The sequence below is a fragment of the Eschrichtius robustus genome, chromosome 16 (genome assembly GCF_028021215.1).
Source record: "Eschrichtius robustus isolate mEscRob2 chromosome 16, mEscRob2.pri, whole genome shotgun sequence".
In the NCBI taxonomy this organism is placed as follows: domain Eukaryota; kingdom Metazoa; phylum Chordata; class Mammalia; order Artiodactyla; family Eschrichtiidae; genus Eschrichtius; species Eschrichtius robustus.
The window spans coordinates 48796210-48816255 of record NC_090839.1 but is presented as its reverse complement, the minus strand read 5'-3'; the positions used below and the strand labels follow the sequence as shown (position 1 = coordinate 48816255).

Sequence of the window (20046 nt, the reverse complement as noted above, 5' to 3'; positions counted from 1 at the left end):
GGACACTGACCCCTGGAGAGCCACGTGGTACCACCTCAACCTATTACGTGCCTAGAACCTGGCATTTTCTCTGAGGTTGCACACAATACACAGGGCTGTTCATTATGGTAAGGATTGTGACAGCAACATATTGGAAACGACCTAAGCGTCTATCAAGATAGAATGGATGGGACTTCCCTGGTGGCGCAATGGTTAAGAATCCACCCGCCCATGCAGGGGACACGGGTTCAATCCCTGGTCCGGGAAGATCCCACATGCCACGGAGCAACTAAGCCCATACACCACAACTACTGAGCCTGCACTCTAGAGCCCGTGAGCCACAACTACTGAGCCCACACGCCACAACTACTGAAGCCCGTGCGCCTAGAGCCCGTGCTCCACAACAAGAGAAGCCACCACGACGAGAAGGCCGTGCGGAGCAATGAAGACCAATGCAGCCAAAAAAAAAAAAAAAGATAGAACGGATACATAGTATATTCCTCCTGCATGGTTTATCCCTCTGGTGGAAAACCATTCCCACTTAAAATGAATGAACCAAGGTTTCGTGTATCAACATGGATAAATCCTACAATATTTCCTTGGGTGAAATGAGTGTAAACAAGCTATAGGACAATACATCAGTACGATTCCATCTGGTAGAAAAAGCACACAGTGATAACATTCAAGAGTGATACACACAAAACTGATCGTTGTGGTTCCCTCTGAGTAGGTGGGATTATAGGTGTTAGTCAAGGGAGATTAGTTTTGTTTGTTTTTGGCCGTGCCATACGACATGCAGGATCTTAGTTCCCCGGCCAGGGATCGAACCCATGCCCCCTGCATTGGGAGCGTGGAGTCTTAACCACTGGACTGCCAGGGAAGTCCTGAGGGAGATTAGTTTTAACTATGTGGACTAAAAAAAATGCACAACCTGAAAGTTGAGAATTATGTTTTATTCGGTGGACATACTGAGTTGATAACTCTGAGGGACTGTTCCAGAGAGGTCAGGGAGGAGCCAGATATATAGGAGTTTTTGCAAAAAAGAACAAGTAGTCTGAACATCGAAAGATTACTGTTCATTAAAGAAAAAACAGACGTCTCAAATTAATGAATTTAGCACTTACCTATGGGAAAGATGCAAGAGTCTGGGCTCATCGACATCATTCCTTGGTATGCACCGTAGCTAGCTAGGGACACTATCCTGTTTTGAGTCCCCTCAGGGTGCACAGTCAGGGAACTGCAGTGGCTGCTGGCTTGACGGCCCTGACATCCTTTGTTTACTGATATGACAGGCAACACTCTTCATCCACAACTACAATAATCCGTGTTTTTCATGGGAATGTATTATGTTTGTAATTTTAATTAAATTTCAAAAATGTAAATGCAAACACTCTTGGGAGACGTGACACACACAGAGTAAAAGCAAAACAAAGAAAAGGGCAAGGTTCCGAGTTGCTCCAACATTAGTCCCCAGACACTCCTCTGCAGGTGAAGGGAAGCAGCTTTCATTACTTCTTTGTTTCCATGGTGACGGTTCCTGGGGGCAAAGATCATTTGAAAGTTTGTAGGAAGTCCATTATTTTCCAGACTGCTTCAGAAAAACTCCAGCATGGGGTGTGCCCGCAAGACCAGGGGGCCCCTCCAGCTCAGCAGAAGCAGACAGGAAAGGCAGATGTCAGGGTCAGTGGTTGTTCGTGACCTGGAGCTGGGTCTAATCCCACTAAGCTGATAGGATTGTAAAGGCCAATCACACCCCAAGGCCAAGTTAATGCACTTGGGGAATAGAAATTCCGTGGCTAAGGGCTAAGCACTTGACTTTTCCCACACCCTAGGTTTCAAGTCTTCATCTATCAGCGACACATCCTTTTCAGAAACGCGGATAACATTCCTGAGTTGGTCCTGGAATTCCAAGAGCGCTGTATCAGAACTTGCTCTATAAGTACTTTCTCGTTTTATTTTTACTTAACCTTCAAGAGAATTTTTCTCCTTTTATCTAACCCTAAAAGAAAGAAAACAAGATTTGGAGTCCCTCCCTTTTCCCTCCCTCCAGCCTGCCCTGCAAGCAGGGGTGACAGACAACAGCTTCTCTCCCGGTTGGTGGGGGAAATTGACATCTAGCGGGCAGATCTCGAGATTAGAGACTTCTGGGCAGACAGGCAGAAGGAGGGTTGGAGTCTGCGAACACTGGTCTTTTGTAGATCCAGTCGGCTGCTGGGGATGAAATGGCCTCTTTGCAGGCTGGGAGGTGTGTGAGTCCGTTTTAAGTGTCACCTTTATCAGCTCTCTGCTTCCTAGCAGGTCACCATTGATATAAAGAGAGAATTTAACTAGGAAGAGAATGCGAGAGCATTTAGGGGCATGCTGCAGAATGTTTTAATCTCATCATCCTATTTAATCATCCAACTCTCTCCGCCAAAGCATCCAGGGTCCAGGGATGAGGGGGCCCAGGTGGGTTCAGGACTCAACTGGCAGGAGGCCAAGGCGGGATTTGAAGGCAGGTCTTTCCGAGCCCCAGCTGGGGCGCTCACCACCCCTCCTTGCTGCCAGACCCCCCGGGAGTGGCTGCAAGCTGGCTGCCTCCACGCTGCCCGCCTGCTGCTGGAAGTGTGGCCCCGAAGGTGAGGTTCCCGCCGACTGGGACGTTACCCAGAATGATTACAGAGTGGTCCACATCAGTGTAGACTCCTGTGCCAGGCTAGAGCCCGGCAGGTCCCGCCTTGTCCAGGCCGAGTCCTGGGTGTGATGTCGGGAAAGAACCTGGGACTTCCCGAGTTCTTCTCCTGCCCTTGGCCTGGCTGCCGGAGAGTGTGAAAATCGCCTAGGTGAGCACTTCCTGTGCTTTGTTTTGGAGCCCCGGGGTGCTGGCTTTCTGAGCAGAATGAGGGAGGGACCCAGAGACCCAACCCCTGGCTTGGTCCCCCAGTGGCGGCTGCAGAAGGGCCCGTCCTGCTGGTAAACCCCTCTCCTTGCTTTGGGAGGCAACACATCAGCCCCGTCTCCCCAAGGGGCACGGCGGACACTGGCAGTGCCCTGGCTCTATCAGGGCGGGCTCTGCCATGCCCTGACCGTGCCACTGCCTGTGGAGCTTTCTGGAGAGATCCATCACACCTGATGTGTTTTGGTACAAGAACTACTGTCTCACCAGCTCAGTGCCCTGAAACCTGATGGCCCATCTCTGGAAATGATTCATTGAAGAACAGCCGTTTGGCTCTGTTGCCTCCTTCCCAGGTGTCCACGGCATGTCCTGGGCGGCCAATCAAGGTTGTGGACAGAAGCGCTGGCTTCCCAGCTTGGCACAGGCTTAGGCAGCCCCTTCCCCCTTGTAGGAATTCTCTACAGGGACCAGGATGTGTTGGGGTTTCGGGTTGTGTAAGTGGATTTGGAGAAATTTCGATGAGGCAGCACTGACTTGGATAAAGCACTTACATTGAAACCACTGTTGGCTTTAACGTGGACAAAGGCTAAAACTTAGGTTCAAACTGGTCCTCTTTGGTGGGTGGTAAGTTATCTCTGTTTGCCCTCAAGGCATGAAATCTGGAAGAACATGAGAGCATAGGGATGAGGTCAAACATCTGCAGGAATTAAAACCAGTCACACACACACACGTGTATCTGGGGACAATGTGGGGAACAGCTCAAATCCCATCAGTGACACCTGGGCCGACCTCAGGGAGAGGCAGAGGTTTCAGGATGACTCTTGCTGTTGGAGGGGCCTGGTGGGCGTATAAACAGGTCACTCAGAAGCAGGCCTGGCTCTGGACCCCTAGCCTCTGGTCCATTTGTCGGGTGAATCTGTGCCGTCAGGTGGATGAGTTGGGGTCGAAAGGGATGGAGGGGCTGAAAAAGCCCTCATCCGGCCTGAAGAGCCCCATAGCCATCCAGCCATGGGCAACCTCTGTCATCATCTACCTTTGTATCTTGGGATGACCACGCCTCCCTTCTGCTTTACAGATAAGCAGTGTTACCTGTGATTTGCCATCCCAGTGCTGCTGAGTGACAACCACAGTTTGTAGTGTGTGTTTGGGACAAAACAGCCTGGCCGGAGCGGGTCAGCTGCTTTTCCTGGGTAAAGCCATTTGGGATTTTGACATTCAGATCACAGCTGTGGCCGTGAAGGGGACTGAGGGCGGAGAGGCTGAATGTGCTGCAGTGGGAATCTTTCCTCCGAGGTTTGCCCGAGGCCGAGGCTGGGCCTTCCCAGGGCAGGCCTGTCTGTCCTGTGTGTCCCTCATGGGCTGTGTGTGGTGCTCCTGTCCAGGACCCCAGCCACGGCCTAGAATGGGAGGGGGGACCCACCAAGCTCACCCCACTCCTCCCACCGTTTTAGCTCCTCCTTTTTCCATTTTCATACGCATCCACCCTTTTTCTTATTTTCCTAATAATTTTGATGATGAAGTCGTTTAAACATACAGAAGATCACACAGGATACTAAAACACACATCACTAGCTCCGTCAGATCTCATCATTTTGTCATTTTGCTTTAAGAAATGAAAAGTTGCCAGAGGTTGAGCCCCTCTACCTGTGCTCACCTGCATCCACTTCTCTTCCTGAGGTTTAGGATGGTAACCCTGTACTGCATCTTGGAGTTGTCTTTATTTATGTGTATATCTACAAACCCTCAATAGTACAATTTTGCCTGGTTTTAAACCTCATATACTGAATGTAATCCTTTTCAACCTTTTTTGTTTTTGCTTTTATGAAAACTTGTTTGAGCTTTTATGTCTATATATGTGTTGATGCATATAATCTGGTTCATTAATTTTAACTGCCACGTAGTATTCTAACCCTCCATTTATCCATTCTCCAATTGATGGACATTTAGGTGCTTATAATTTGGTTTTCTTACAAATGGCGGTACAGCCAATATTCTTCTCAAGGTCTCCCTGCACGCACGTGCATGAGTTTCTCTCGTATGTAGTACGTATGCAGGAGGTCTGTGTATCTCCAGCTCTACAAGATACTGCACATCACTCTCCAAAGTGCTCTCCAAACGCTCCTCCAGCAACACGTGAGGGTTTCTGTTTTCCCACGTCCTCGAGTATTTGGCATTGTCAGACTTTTTAATTTGTGCCACTGGACTGTGTGTAAAAGATCTCCTGGTCTTCTCTCCCAAGGCCTCAGTGCTTCCAGAAGCTCCACCTACAGCCTGCACCCCAGTCACACACGAAGGGGATGGACTTGGCTGGTCTCCTGTCTCCTGACCTCTAAGTATTGGGAGTGCACAGAGCTGTTTGCTGGGGCCCCTTCTCTAACTTCCCCGCCCCCTTAGGTAATCTCTCCTTGTCACAGGACTTTGAAACACCAACACCTATTCCAGTGACTTCCAAATGTACAAGTTGTTCCACCCTTAATATCAAAAGCCACTTAATACATTTAATTGATGGCCAATAAGCAACTCAGTTAAAACTTAACCTGCACAGTGTCCAGCTTGATTTCTTCCTCAAATCTAATCCTTCCCCATTTTTTCCCATCTCAGTCAAGGGCACTGTCATCTCTCTAATTGCTCAAGCCACCAACTTAGGAGTTGTCCTTGATTCTTCTCTTTCCCCACCGCCACATTCAGCCCATCAACTTCTATTAATTTCTGTGTCCAGTTGTTCCTGGATTTCCCCCCTTCTTTCCCCCTCTTCTAGAAATTCCCCCAAATTTCTAATTCCACTGCTACCACTTTGACCAAAGCCACCATCACCTCTTGGCTGGACCATTGCAGTTGCCTCCTAACTAGTTTTGCTGCTTCTCCTTACAAACCATCTCTAATCCACAGCCAAGGGGATCTTTTTAGAACATAAAACAGGTAAAATGCCATTCCCCCACTAAAGCCCTCCAATGGTTCTCAGTTGAAAACTCAAATCCAAGGGTACCGTGGTCTAGAAGGCGGACAAGGTCTGGTCGCAGGCAGACTGCACCCTTCCACATGCCTCCCTAACCTCTGGGACTCTGTGTGGATGGCTCTTCCCTTGATCTTTTCATGGCGCCCTTGTCATTCAGGGCTCCATCACTTCCTGGAAGACCTGTCCTGACCACCCCGCCATAGCTAGGGTGGCCCTTTAGCTGTTTCCTACAGCATCACTTGATTCTCTTTTCATTCTGGGACGTCTCAGTGCTCAGTGCTCTGGTCTGTGTCCCACCAGAATATCATCTCCGTGAGGATTGTCAACCCTACTCTACACTTGCAGTGTATGGCAAGAAGTGGGTAGCCATAAAGTTATGAATGAATGAATGAATGAATAGATGGACGTCAACATTTTGGAACAGTCTCTAGGCTGAAAATGAAATTTCTCCCTGAGTCTGGGTGGTATGAAAGCTGCTTGAGGCAAGACGACACCTGTCTTTAGCCAAAACAGTGATTCTCAAGTGTTTTATAAATCCTAGGACCCCTTCACACTGTTAAAAATTATGAAGGGCCCTACAAACAGCTTGTGTTCATGTGTATTATATCTACAGATACCTGCTGTACCGTAAGTCCCCTACATACGAACCTTCAAGTTACGAACTTTCAAAGATGCAAACGTGCGTTCGCACGTCCAATCACATAAGTTAGTTCGTGTGTCTGGTGTACATCGTCACGTGCGTGCATCCTCTACAAGTGGTTGTGCTTTTGTGTACTTTACAGTACTGTATAGAGTACAGTAGTACAGAATCTTTATTTCAAGCCCAGGATGTCCGGAAGCAAGCGTAAAAGCAGCGGTATATAGCCAATTGTGTTAGTTGGGTACCTAGGCTAACTTTGTTGGACTTAGCGAACAAATTGGACTTACGAACACGCTCTCGGAACGGAACTCGTTGGTATGTAGCGGACTTGCTGTATTACGAAACAAATGAAGAAAAAATTTTAAATATTTATTTTAAAACAATAATCGATTACATGTTGACATAAGTAACATTTATATGAAACAATTAACTACATTTTAAAAAAATGGACGAGCAGTGACACTTTGAGAGCCTCTGTTCCACACGCACAGAGCCTGGTTAACACCAGTGAAGATGCTTTTGAATGAGCAGATGGGGGTGCTCAAGAATTCACACCAAACTTCAGGGTCAGTTGTAGCCTCTTCCAGGCATGTGGGCAGGGAATGCGAGCCCACACAAGTCTTTTCCAAGAAGAGGACACATTTGCCCATCTCTTCCCCCTGTGGCTCCCTGACTGCCCACTCACCTGCTCCCAGCCTCACACAACCCTCTCTCTTCCCTTTCCCCTAACAATCTTCTCATCAAAAAGAGAAAAGAAAAAAGAAAAAAAAGAAAGAAAGCAAAGAATAAGACGAGAAATAAATTTAAAGTCATTGGAAATTGATTTGCCAAGTGTATATATCTTTGAAACAGTCTTCTTTCTGTAACCAGTATAAGGATGGTATACATTTTAACCCAGGGCATCCTTTAGGAGTTTTCACTTTGGCAGTATGTATTTTGAGGCCTGGTTTTGCCAAGATTTATTTATTCCTCTTTGTAGTCATGTTGAGAAGCCAAACTGGGTGTCAATATTTTTTTCTTAGGGCAATACCGAAACCTAAGTTCTTCCTCTTTCTAAGAAGCTGCTTCCTCCCTCTCTATTTTTTGCCCCCCCCCCCCCCGGGCTGGGTAAAGGAAATTCACAAAGCCAGGATTTAAAAAAAAAAAAAAAAAAAAAAAGGTGGTCATCTCTGTGCTCCTATTGCAGCGGCTGAAGCTGCCCAGCTCTGCACACGCCTCTTCCACTTCCTGACGTCACACTATTTTTGTCTTTGAATAGCTCATTGACACAATCGCCTCGGAGATTGGAGAACTGAAACAGGAGATGGTGCAGACAGATGTCAGCCTGGAAAATGGCCTGGGACCCACAGAAGCCCACAGGTGACCAAGGCGATTAGGCGTCGGGCGCGTGATGGGGGCGACGTGAGCCTGTTTAGCCACGAGGACTGCCGTTCCGGTCACCCCTCAGGTTTGGGAGCTGGGGGTGTGGTAGCCGCTCCAGAAGAAGCTCTCTGTAGGAGGTGGGAGTGGCCTAGGAACCAGTTGTCCGGGTTCCCGTTAATCCCTGTGAAGGCACTTGAATTTTACACCTTCTCCATTCCGCCTGGCATCAGAACCTGGAAAGCTAAAGTTCTGTCTGTCACATCCACCTACTCACAATGATGGAAACCGTAACGCAGTGGGATCCTCCGTGTGCAAAATAGAATTCAGTGTAGCCCGTGTCAGTCTCCAGAAGGTTTAAAGGGAGCACAAAAGAGGATGGACTCGTTTTGCATTCTCAGGTCAGAAAAAACCCCAGCCCCTTCCGTGGCCCTTAGCCTGACATGCGATCCAGCCCAGCGTATTGGAAATCGGATGTGGTTGTGAGTGATTAAGGAAGGCACTGGTTAGATGTCTTACAATGTGTGCACATTGCACGTGGTCTAGGTAGGTAGCTAGGGACTGGCTTTTTCTGCAGAATGGGGGTGCAGAGGTCGGAGTGGGGGGGCAGGCTGGAGGAGATCCCCCAAACCTCTTCCAGCTCTTGGAGGCTCTAGCTCATTTCTAGCAAGGACAACAGAGCATAAGCAATACAAAAACGGCACGGACACTTGGTGCCCCGGAGGCCAGATTCATTATCAGCTTCCCCCTTTTCTCGGGAAATGAAGTCGAGGTTGCCTGGTGCAGGGCAAGGGTGAGATCTGCAGAGTTGGTTTTGCTTGCAAGTCATGAGACGGGCAGGAGGAGTCCTGCAGAGGCAGGCGAACCAGGTTCTGGTTATCCAGGCAAGTTTCAAACCAGCCGGACTTGTTCCTGCCGTGGAGGAGGGGAGAGCTGGCAGTCCCCGCGAGGCACCCTGCAGCTGGGAGATGGTACTTCCACACCCTGCGTCTCTGGAGAATTTCCCCCTTAGCTGTGGAACATTTTCGTGCCTTCCATTTCCTCTCCTTCCTACAAAAACGACGGAGGTAGACCAGGTGGTCCTCCCCGTGGCATTGTGTGTGATTCCCCTTGATCTCGGTGTGAACAGCTTTGGTGGTTTCATTTCTCTCCCCATAAACTAGACAAATGCACAGTGATCTTTGATTAGAGATTTTCTGCTCCATGTTCAGAGTAGTTCCAAACTCCCTGGAACTTTTAGCCAGAGGGTCTCTCTTTACCCTTAACATCTCCTTTAAGCTTTTCAAATTTAAGAATGACTGTAAGCATTCCACCATACGTTTTTTTTTTCCAGGTTAATGTCAGTTATTCTTGAATGCTACGTTGGTTAACACTGAATTTATGAATTTTAAAAGGCGTTTTACTTGGTTTTTTTAAAATGGGAATCGGAAAAGTCAAGATTGTCTTTATTTAACGATGTACATGGTATTTACCACGTGCCAGCCACTGTTCTAAGTGCATTACAGCTGCCAACTCATTGACTCTCCTAATTACCCTATAAAGGAAAGCTCCATCATGACCGTCGTTCTGCTGACGTGGGACCCCTGTGACCTGGAAAAAAAGCCAGCCTGAAGAGGCAGTGGCTTCTGTGCTGGGGTCTCTCATTGATTGTTTGGAAGCGTGGAACAGTGACTTTGTTTTAATCCCTCCGTTTTGCCCAGCAGAGAAGTCAGGAGAGCCAGATGACGGGGGCGGGGTATGATGAGGAGCGCTCTGAGTTGCTTCCAAAGTGAAGGCAGAGCAGAGCGGAGCTGCGGTCACAGGGAAACAGCAGCTCAGCCTGGCACAGAGCAGCCCAAAGGGCAGACGAGAGGGAAGGAGCAGGAGTGGGGGTAGCAGAGTCGTCTCAAGTGAGACCCCTGTAGAGAGAAGAAGCACTTGCCCACCATCCCCCCATACCTGGGCTGGGCACGTTCTGGTGGCCGCAGGGATGCATCACAGTCGTCTTCCTTTGTGGCATCGTCCTCGGTGAGGGTGCGTGTGAGCTGTGACCTAACCTCACCTGCCCCAGACACAGTCATCAGGAAGTGTCCGGGCTTCCTCAGCTTGTGGAATGCGAGGTTAAGGGCCAAGCTGGCGCCCTCGGTTAGGATGCTGTTCCCCACCTGCGGTGGCTTTTGGTTGTCCGTCTGTGGTCAATATTGAGATGAGCTGGAGATCTTTAAACCTTTCCTGGTGTCATGAACCCCTTCTCAGGATATTTTAAATGCATGATACAAAATATGTAGGCTGACAGGGGAAACAGTTGTATTGGGATACAAGGATCAGATTTTTAACGTGTGTGATTTCATAGCATAGGTACTTCTTTACTGACACGTTAAAAAGCCAAGTGAGGCTGTGGGTCTAGGAACTGCTGTCCTCTGGAAACAGAGATGAGCACACATGGTACTCCCGCACCGACAGTGAAGACACCTAGGGCTGCTGCTGGTGACAGAGTCTCAGGGGCTGAGAGAACTACTGGGATTTGTTGCCTGCGTTCGAAATGGGAGGAAAGTAATTTCAGAACCAGGTTAGTGAAAGTAAAGGTGTCCCTTTTTTCCATCCAGTGGTCAGCTCCCACCTCCTGTCCCCTGCAGGGACACTTGTGGGCTTCGGGGACACCACGCTCCCTGGTTTCCTCTCACCTCACCTGCCACCGCTTCTAGTGTCCTGGCTGGTTCCTCCTGGTCTCCCTGCCCTCCTGACCCTGGAGTACCCAGAGGCCTCTACACTGTCCCCTTGTCTCTCTGAGTAAGCGCCTTAGTGTCCACATCAGAAAAATGGGGATAATGGCGGAGCTTTACCTCCGAGTTGTTAGGACCGTTGAGTCAATAGCTGTAAAGGACTTATTATTAGCACAGTGTTGGCATGTGGTAAGCGCAGTATGTTGTCTACAGAGAGATCTCTAGGGTAACTTCGTGTGCGATCTCATCCAGGCTTGTGGCTTTGATCCTATCTATATGTTGGTGATTCCCAACTTGTACCCATCCCTACGCTGGTCCTCTCTTGGAATCCAGATGTTTGCATCCAGCTGCCCACTCAGCCTGACCTTTGGCATCTCAAACTTACAAAGACCGAGACTGAGCCCTCGGTTTCCCTTCACAAAGCTGCTTCTTCCCTGGTCTTCCCCATCCCGGTAACCTGCCTCCAGGTGTTAGGGCCTTGCATCAACCCTGATGCCTCTTCTCTCATAACCGCCTTCCCCTCCCCCTCCAGATCCTTGCAGCTCTACCCGTAAGATAGGCCCAGGGTCAGACCACCCCTCACCACCACTGCGGTAGACCCCTGCCTGGCACCTCTGCTTCATCATCACCGACCCACCTTCTCTGGGCTGTTCTCTAAGCAGCAGAGAGGATGCTCTGACTTTATTTCCTCTGAATCCAAGTCACGGCCCTCCCGTTCAAAGCCCTTTAGTAGTTTTCCATTTAAAACCAAAATCCTTCAGCCCTGTGGGATCTGACCCCTCCCCGCCCTCACCGGCTCTTCTTACAGTGTCTTCCCCTCCATCTGTCTGCTCCAGCACCCCGGCTCCTGGCCAAGCAGGCTCCTGCCCTCCGACCTTTGTACCTACTGTTCCCTCGGCCTGGAACGCCTTTCCTCCAGGAAGCAATCACCCATGGACCTTCCCTTCTTCTGTCCCCTTAGCTGGCTTTATCTTTTTTTTTTAAATAAATTTATTTATTTTATTTATTTATTTTTGGCTGTGTTGGGTCTTCGTTGCTGCGCGTGGGCTTTCTCTAGTTGCGGCGAGCGGGGGCTACTCTTCATTGCAGTGCGCAGGCTTATCATTGCAGTGGCTTCTCTCGTTGCAGAGCACGGGCTCTAGGTGCGTGGGCTTCCGTAGTTGTGGCACATGGGCTCAGTAGTTGTGACTCACAGGCTCTAGAGCACAGGCTCAGTAGTTGTGGCGCATGGGCTTAGTTGCTCTGCGGCATGTGGGATCTTCCCGGACCAGGGCTCGAACTCGTGTCCCCTGCAGTGGCAGGCGGATTCTCAACCACTGCGCCACCAGGGACGCCCCTGGCTTTATCTTAATTTGTAGAACTTGTACAGACCTGACATAGATTCACTTGCCTAATCATGTGTCTTCTGACTCCCAGCACTAGAAAGTAAGCCCTGTGAGAGCAGGGATTTGGTCTCTGTTCAGTGCTGTGTTTTCAGTGCCCAGAATGGTGTCTGGCATATGGCATACACTCAGTAAATGTTTGGTGAATGGGCAAATGACAGATGCCAGCCCCTTGGAGATTCTAGAAGTATTCAAGCATCAGAAGCCTCTTGCAGAAACAAGACGTCACGCTCGTAAAGCAATTAGGGGATCCCAGCTAGTGCGTAAAAAAATAAAAAGTTGAAGATGTGTGATAGGCCTTAAGCTTCCTCCCTAGCAAAGCAGAGGGAGGGCTCAGAACCCCTTCCCCCTATGTTCCAGCCATGCTTCCTCCATCAGTTGTGAGTTACGGGCTGTTGTAATGTTTACCAATAAGGGAGCAGCTGATTAGCTCTGCCCCAGGCCCTCTGCTGGTGTTTTACTGAAGAGAATCCGGGAAGCCGGGAGGAGGATGACGGGTTTCTTGTCGATGCTCTCTCCAAATGCTGCAGCTTATTTCCTCTTTCTCCCCACACCTTTCCCCCAAAGACTAGGGTATGGGAAGATAAAGGCTTTTTACTTTCCCCTCCTTCCCCCGTGATTTCCCAGTCCCTTTTCAGTTGGGGGAAGGGTGTCTCTGGGCAGGCACGTCACCAGAGCTCCACCCGCATCCCCACCTGGACTCATCACCTCTGGACTGAGGCCCATCTCTAAAGATCCCTTTGTCCTCAGGTAGAAAGAGGGATCCAGCAAAACAGCTTCACAAAAAGAGGTTCCGGCTGGGTGTGCAGGCCCCCTGGGGATCCCAGCTGGACCAGGTCATGATGGCTGTCGCTGCCCCTGTGTACCGTCTTATCCTCCTTTACGCCCCCCCCCATTCCTGCTGTCGCCTCACTGGGACACTCCAGCCCAAGTGGATGACTGGGGGTGCCCAGGCTCCTGAAACTCCACCCCCATCACTCCACACCCCCAGTTCAGACACACAGAATTCAAAACTCCCTTGGCCAGCCCTGCCCAATGCCACGGGGTAGCAGTCATTCCCCACCACCGGCCGCTTCTGGAAGGGTCTGTGTCCCTGGGGAAGTTGCAAGCTTCTTAACAGCTGTGCAACAGCATTGATAGCAAAACCACAAGACACTCAGACTGCCCGCCCCTGGTACAGCCCTTCACTTCTTCATTTGGCTAGAGGTTGGAACACAAGCTTGGAAGAGGAGAGTGGTGGCTTACAGTCTGGGGAAGAGGCACAACCAGGGCCTGTTAGCTGCCCTCTGGCTTCTGAATGAAACCCTCTCGCATTTAGTGCTGCATTTCAGAAAGTCCCACCAGAGTAAAACAAGATGAAGAAAAAGCACACACATCAGTTCGCAGTTAGATGAGTTGTCACAAAGTAAACACAGCACAGCACCCAGATCAAGACACAGAACGTTCTCAGTGCCCCCCAGGGGCTCCCTTCTAAACACTGCACGGCAAGGTAACCACTTTCTATTGCCATCGATTAGTTTTGCCTGTTTTTGAACTTTATATGACTGGAATCATACAGCATGTATTCCATTCTGTGACTACAACACAAGTTGTGTATCCATTCTACTGTTGATGGGTATTTGTGTTGTTTCCAGCTTGGGACTATTTTGAATAATGCTGCAATGAACATTCTTGTGCATGTCTTTTGGGGAACACATGTGACATGCTTCAGTTAGGGATATGGGAGTGAATTGTTGGGCTGTAGGATGCTTATATATTCAACGTTAGTAAACAGTGCCCAAGAGTTTTCCAAAGTCATTCTGTCAATTTGCACTTCCACCAACAGTGTGTGGGAGTTCTGAATGCTCTGTTCTCATCTATACTTGCTATTGGCTACTTTTTCAATCTAGCCATTTGGATGGATGTGTGGGTGCAGAGCTTCTGAAACCATGACGGATGAAGGCAGGTGTGATTACCTGTATGTTGTGACTCAGTGCTTATCTCAATGCTCTGGGAGTCAGGAATTGGGGACTCTCCAGTTTTTCTGTTTTGTTTTGTTTTTTATTTTATTTCTGGCTGCACTGGGTCTTCGTTGCGGCGAGCAGGGGCTACTCTTCGTTGTGGTGCGGGGGCTTCTCATTGCGTTGGCCTCTCTTGTTGAGGAGCACGGGCTCTAGGCACACGGGCTCAGTAGTTATGACACACGGGCTCAGTAGTTGTGGCGCACGGGCTTAGTTGCTCCGCGGCATGTGGGATCTTCCCGGACCAGGGCTGGAACCTGTGTCCCCTGCATTAGCAGGCGGATTCTTAACCACTGCACCACCAGGGAAGCCCTGACTCTCCAGTTTTAACAGAGCATCCTTTTACCATTTTCATATGTCTAGATTCAAGGCTAAAGTCCTGGGGAATTCTGAGCTGACAGCCAATTCATTGGGTGATATTTATGAAACCTGTGAAGTTATGGAAAGGATTATCTGGGGGAGGGGATGAAAAGAGAAAATAATCCAGAAATAATGAGAAAAAATATGTACCTTTTATTATTTCTATTTCTGCTTATGAATCTTAGATCATAAACTTGCAGCAGAAAAAAACTGCCAACAAAATTCTCTCCATCTCTTAGCTTCTTTTCCTTTACTTTGCTCAGTACTTATATGCAGAAATATTTAGCATCTCATGAATTGATTTGACCAAGGCCATTGGTTGCATCACAGCTAAGACCTGAATGTGCCCAAATCTGATACAGCTACTTTGGGCATTTAAATTCTTCTTTTAAACTCAGAATACATCTGCCTCTAATACAGTTTCCCATATTTAATAAATACATGTCCTCAACATCGGTAACTTCAAACACAGAATTTAATGTGACTTCATATTATTCCTTTCCATTTTTTTTCTCTTGAAACATCACATACAGAGTGACTATTCTTCTCTGATTTATAACTACTTCTGCTCTTCTGAAGATCTTGGAGAATGTATTCATGAGGTCATTTGGAAGCAAGTTCAAGTCATTGGATGCAAAACTCGCTTTGCATTTTGTCTCCTTGCATAGTGTCTGTGTCGTGTGCAGTGTTAGCCAGCAGAACAAATATTTTCCTCTTTTGCCATATCTGGAAACCTGCCTGTACCTCAGGCCATTCGTTCAGATGCTGTGGCATCTGAGGGCAGGCCACGCCTAGAACCAGCCACACCTGTCAAAAAGGTTGGTTTGCTTCCTGCAGCAGACACAGGAAGCTCACAATAATCATTTGCTACAGAATATTAGGTATGTCTTTCAGAATCTTAGGTCCCTTCTAAAAAATGTTTGCTGTCATCAAAGTTTATGGCTCTGTCTTACACATGATCTATTTCTAAGAATTGTTAATGCACATTTCCACTAATTCTAATTTGTCAGTGCTTGCCTGTTCACATTCTTTCTCAAAGAATATCTGATGGCAAACAGGATAGAGAAGCTCTTTGACTTGGGTTGAAAACAGTTGAAACTCCATTTGTCTGAAACACCCCAAGGGACACCATAGACACAGCCCCTCTTTTCCTTCAGTAGAAGCAAGACAGGTGGGGTGCTTTGGAGGGACATAGCTCTGTTCATAATTAGCAGTAACCATTTTGCAGTGAGACATTTACCTATCACGCTCATCGAGGATATTCCTTTTTTAAAAAAATATTTTATTTATTTATTTATTTATTTATTTGGCTGTGTCGGGTCTTAGTTGCGGCACGCAGATTTTTCGATGACGCACGTGGGATCTTTTGTTGCGGTGCGTGGGCTTCTCTCTAGTTGTGGCGCATGGGTTCCAGAGCGCATGGGCTCTGTAGTTGTGGCACGTGGGCTCTCTAGTTGAGGTGGCGACCTCAGTAGTTGTGGTGTGTGGGCTTAATTGCCCCGCGGCATGTGGAATCTTAGTTCCCTGACCAGGGATCGAACCTGCATACCCTGCGTTGGAAGGAGGATTCTTTACCACTGGGCCACCAGGGAAGTCCCGAGGATATTCTGCTATGACTAGCTTGATCAATTTGTCCCCAGTTCCTTAAGGTGTTTCCTGATTTCCAGGTACCACGAATGTTTGGAACAGTGTGTCAAGGAATTCTACGAGGATTGACCAACTCTTTGCTCACACTGTTACCAATGTAGCAACAATTAAGTTCAATTTACAGAAAATATTTCTTGAGTGGGTGCTATTTGCTAAAATACCTATAACTCTTTAGGGAAGCCTGAAGAGTTACCCAACTTAAGGGAGAAAGAATTGTAAACAAGTATCATATAATGGAATGAGGACGTAATAGGGGACTATGCCAGATATCCTGGGGACCTCAGGGACGATGCAGGTAGTTCCAGGTAGGAGGTGGTTTTAGGAAAGATGAGACTCAGCCTTAAAGAATGAGGTGAGCAAGTGTAAGTGCAAGTTCCCCAAACAGCTGTTTTGCCCATCTTGATTGGAGATATTGGGGAAGGTTTTTAAAAAGAACATGTAAGATTTCTTTTTTTAAAAAAAATTTTTATTGGAGTATAGTTGATTTTAAATGTTATATTAGTTTCTGCTGTATAGCAAAGTGAATCAGTTATATATATATATATCCACTCTTTTTTAAATTCTTTTCCCCTATAGGTCACTACAGAGTGTTGAGAAGAGTTCCCTGTGCTATACAGTAGGTCCTTATTAGTTACCTATTTTACATATAGTAGTGTGTATAAGGATTTCTTTTTTGATTAGCAAAGTAGAACATGTACATTGTGGAGAAAGCACAGTGCAAAAAATAAAAATAAGTATTACCATGAACCACCTCCTGAGATAGAGCCACTTCTTTTTTTTTAATTAATTAATTAATTAATTTATTTATTTTTGTCTGCATTGGGTCTTCGTTGCTGCACGCGGGCTTTCTCTAGTTGCGGCAAGCGGGGGCTACTCTTCATTGCGGTGCACGGGCTTCTCATTGCAGTGGCTTCTCTCATTGTGGAGCACGGGCTCTAGGCACGCGGGCTTCAGTAGTTGCGGCACGTGGGCTCAGTAGTTGTGGCTCACGGGCTCTAGAGCACAGGCTCAGTAGTTGTGGCACACGAGCTTCGTTGCTCTGCGGCATGTGGGATCTTCCCGGACCAGGGATCGAACCCGTGTCCCCTGCATTGGCAGGTGGATTCTCAACCACTGCGCCACCGGGGAAGCCCTAGAGCCACTTCTGATTGCTTGTTGGCTATTTTATTTCTTTGCCTGGGTGCGTATCCCGCCAGTGTTTTCTGTGCATCCAAGTGGTAGATCGTGCATGATTTTTGCTGACTTACGAGGGCGTTTTGGATCATCCTGGAAATGCACAGTGTGTCCTAGAAGTTGATTCCATCTTTGTCGGGGGCTGGCGTCCCTGACCACACTGGACTTGGGCACACAATTTTGACAGTGGCATCCTTTGGAGTTGGATCTATCTCGGCCTTTACAGACCCTGGCTGGCTGCTACATTGGTAGTTGACTCTGCCGCAAAACATCTGCTCGGTTAGATGCAGTGGTGATTTAGTCCAGCTCGGAGACAACAGCGGTGTGACCCAAAGGAGAGCTGCCTTTCCATGAAACCCTGCACTGGCCGCAGCCCGGGCTCCAGGGTCAGCGGGCGAGACCCAGCCGGCCTGGCTCCTGCTCCTGTTTTCAGCTCCAAGGGTGCCCAGGACAACAGGTTCTTTGTTCCTTTCTTAGTTTTACAGGAACGAGTGGAGGCCCCTGCCAGCTCTGGCCCATATCTGCCCTTTTCATCTCTCACTGGAGAGATGACGGCAGGAAGTTCATAAGCAAAAAAAGTCACCAAATCCTTCTCCTCTCGTGAAAATGGCAGGGCCTCCTCCCCGAAGGGGAAATGTTCCCTTTTCTGTGCTGTTCTCTCCAACTGGTCCTCAGTAGATGGAGACTTTTCACAAAAATCCTCCGACCACGTGCTTTTAGAAATCTTTTTGAGGAAGTTGAGGCCTCCTCCCCCAGAAAGCAGCAGCCCTTGAGGAATAAAGCCCGTGACCCAAAATCTGTTCATCTTTTTCCTTGCAGAGTTTAAGGGGACAAAAAGGCCTTGAGGAATGAAAATATCCATTTTCGTGGTATAGGGAAACTGCACAAGTCAGGACTGGGCCCAGTTCTATCAATTTCTAGTGTTTTGACCTCAAAGAAGGAAATAAACTATTCAATAGATGGCCTCTAACTTCCCTTAAACTATTCAATAGATGGCCTCTAATTTCCCTGGCAACACAGGCAGTGGTCCATACAAGAATATCCCATCCCCCAGGCCTCTGCCCATCACTTTTCCCATCTCGGGTCGGGGGGAGTCAGAGTTTCCTCCACTCACCTGGCTGTTTCTCTGCTATAAACCAAGAAAGGAGCCATGTGTAGCCAGGATGAAGTAGGGCCCCCTTCTCCTCCAGACTGCAACACTACAGAGGAGGGGTTTTATTCAGCTTTGCAAATTCTAAAGAAATGTTTACACAATTGAAAGTGTTAGGAAGTCATTGGACATCAATGGTGTTTCTGAAATTACATTGGACTACACCTAGTAGTCATTGGACTACTAGGTGTTTCTGAAGTTAAAGATTTTCTGGGAAATTTTTGTTTGCTGTATATACGCATATGTGTGTGTGTTTTGCAAAATTTGGAATTGGTCCTTTTGCCAGAAATTTTTATTAGATGGCTCTCTTTGGGATGAGTTGTTGTTTTCTCAGTCTCTCTATAGAGGAGTCTTTTTCTGCTAACATTTTTCTAGAACCTATTGATGTCCTGATTCATCTCCCACCAAGCCTGGCATCTTGGCCACTTCTTGGTATTTGGGGTGTTTGGATTCCTTCTGATACATCGGCAAGGATTTACTGCTCCAAGAGCAAGGCCAGAGTGGACGCAGGGCTCCGACTTCTGTCTGGTCCTTAATTCTGAAGACAACCTTGCCCTGGCCTCTTGTAGCTGGAAGGCTGAGCCCTCTGGAGGGCCATGTCCGGGTGCATCTTTCTTACCATTGCAGCTGGTTGAGGTGACATCGTGTGAAGAGGTTCTGTTAGGCTGGGGGGCAGCTGAAGGCTCAACACGGGCAGAATGAGGAAGGGAGGCTCCCCGAGAGGGAGGATATGCCTGGAAATTTCGACACAAGAACATCAGGAGAAGTAGCTTTCCATCCTTACTTTTTTCCATCTGGAGGTTGAGGATGGCAAGCACCAGAGTCCAGGCTGAGACTCGACCCTGATGATAGACGGAGAACACCCCAGCTAGAGGCACCTGCCGGGAGCCATCCTCAAGAAGGCTCACATTTTTTTTTTTTTTTTTTGACCGTGCCGCGTGGCTTGCGGGATCTTAGTTCCCCGACCAGGGATGGAACCCAGGCCCCCTGCAGTAGAAGCGCAGAGTCTTAACCACTGGGCCACCACAGAATTCCCTGTAGAATAGTCTTTGAATAGTCTACAGTGAAAAGACATTGCCTTGTTTCTTTTTCTGAATTTCTAAAAATTAGGAGAGAATAAGAGGCATCCTGGAAACTACTGAACAGAATCTACTCGTAGTTCTCAAGATGTTCCAGGCTCTTCTACTCAGCTCTTTTCAGATTTCATTTGTTTTAGTAACAGATTCCTTTTTTCAACAAGAATCTGTCTTTAGAGATGGGGAAACTGAGGCTGGAGGACATGCAGTAATGGGCCCAAGCCTCACGGTTAAAAAGAGTCAGCTGAGGCTTTGATCCAGGTCTGACTACAAATGCTCTTCCCCCGAAACCACTGAAGATCATGAGGCTCGGCGGACCCTAGGATCGGGGTCCACATGCCTTCCAAAACATTGCATCTTGATATTGCCTCATTCACATGTGCGGGAAGTGGTTGGGTTTGATTCTGGGTAAATGAGAATCCATTGATAAATGAATGGTACATCCCCAGGAGGTGTGTGCATGAGGTTCCCACTTTGGGTTTTTCCTTTCCTTTACCAAAGGTAGCTTTCCTGCCAGGAGGATCTCCCGATGCCTCCTGTGCTCAACCAGCTGGGGCACATCCGGCCACTTTGGTTGGAATTCTAAGTCTCATCCCCAGTGGTGGGGAAGGCATTCTGTATTTGGGGGCCTTGATTGGAGAGCTTAGCACCAATGCCCTTTGTCTGGCGGGCGTGGAAGTACAATTCTAGACCAAAACTCAGCAACGACTTTTACACCCAAAGCCTACCCCTTGCTGCTCAATGGGAG

At 48.1% G+C, this 20046-nt stretch overlaps 1 protein-coding gene across 9 annotated transcripts in view; it reads left to right on the top strand.

Moving 5' to 3' along the window:
- Positions 1 to 20046, top strand: part of RIN2 (Ras and Rab interactor 2) — a 230951-nt gene that overhangs the window by 151839 nt on the left and 59066 nt on the right. For 5 of the 9 annotated variants that reach the window (XR_011076831.1, XM_068565237.1, XM_068565234.1 and 2 more), the window contains one exon: positions 7708 to 7808. The exons of 3 other annotated variants lie outside the window; for them this stretch is intronic. Coding sequence is in view for 5 of the 6 variants with exons in the window: in XM_068565237.1 (XP_068421338.1) it covers positions 7708 to 7808 (101 nt within the window). In the remaining variant the exon portion in view is untranslated. Of the gene's footprint in view, positions 1 to 7707; positions 7809 to 20046 lie in introns of those variants that run through there. One more of the 9 variants, XM_068565235.1, reaches the window with a different exon arrangement.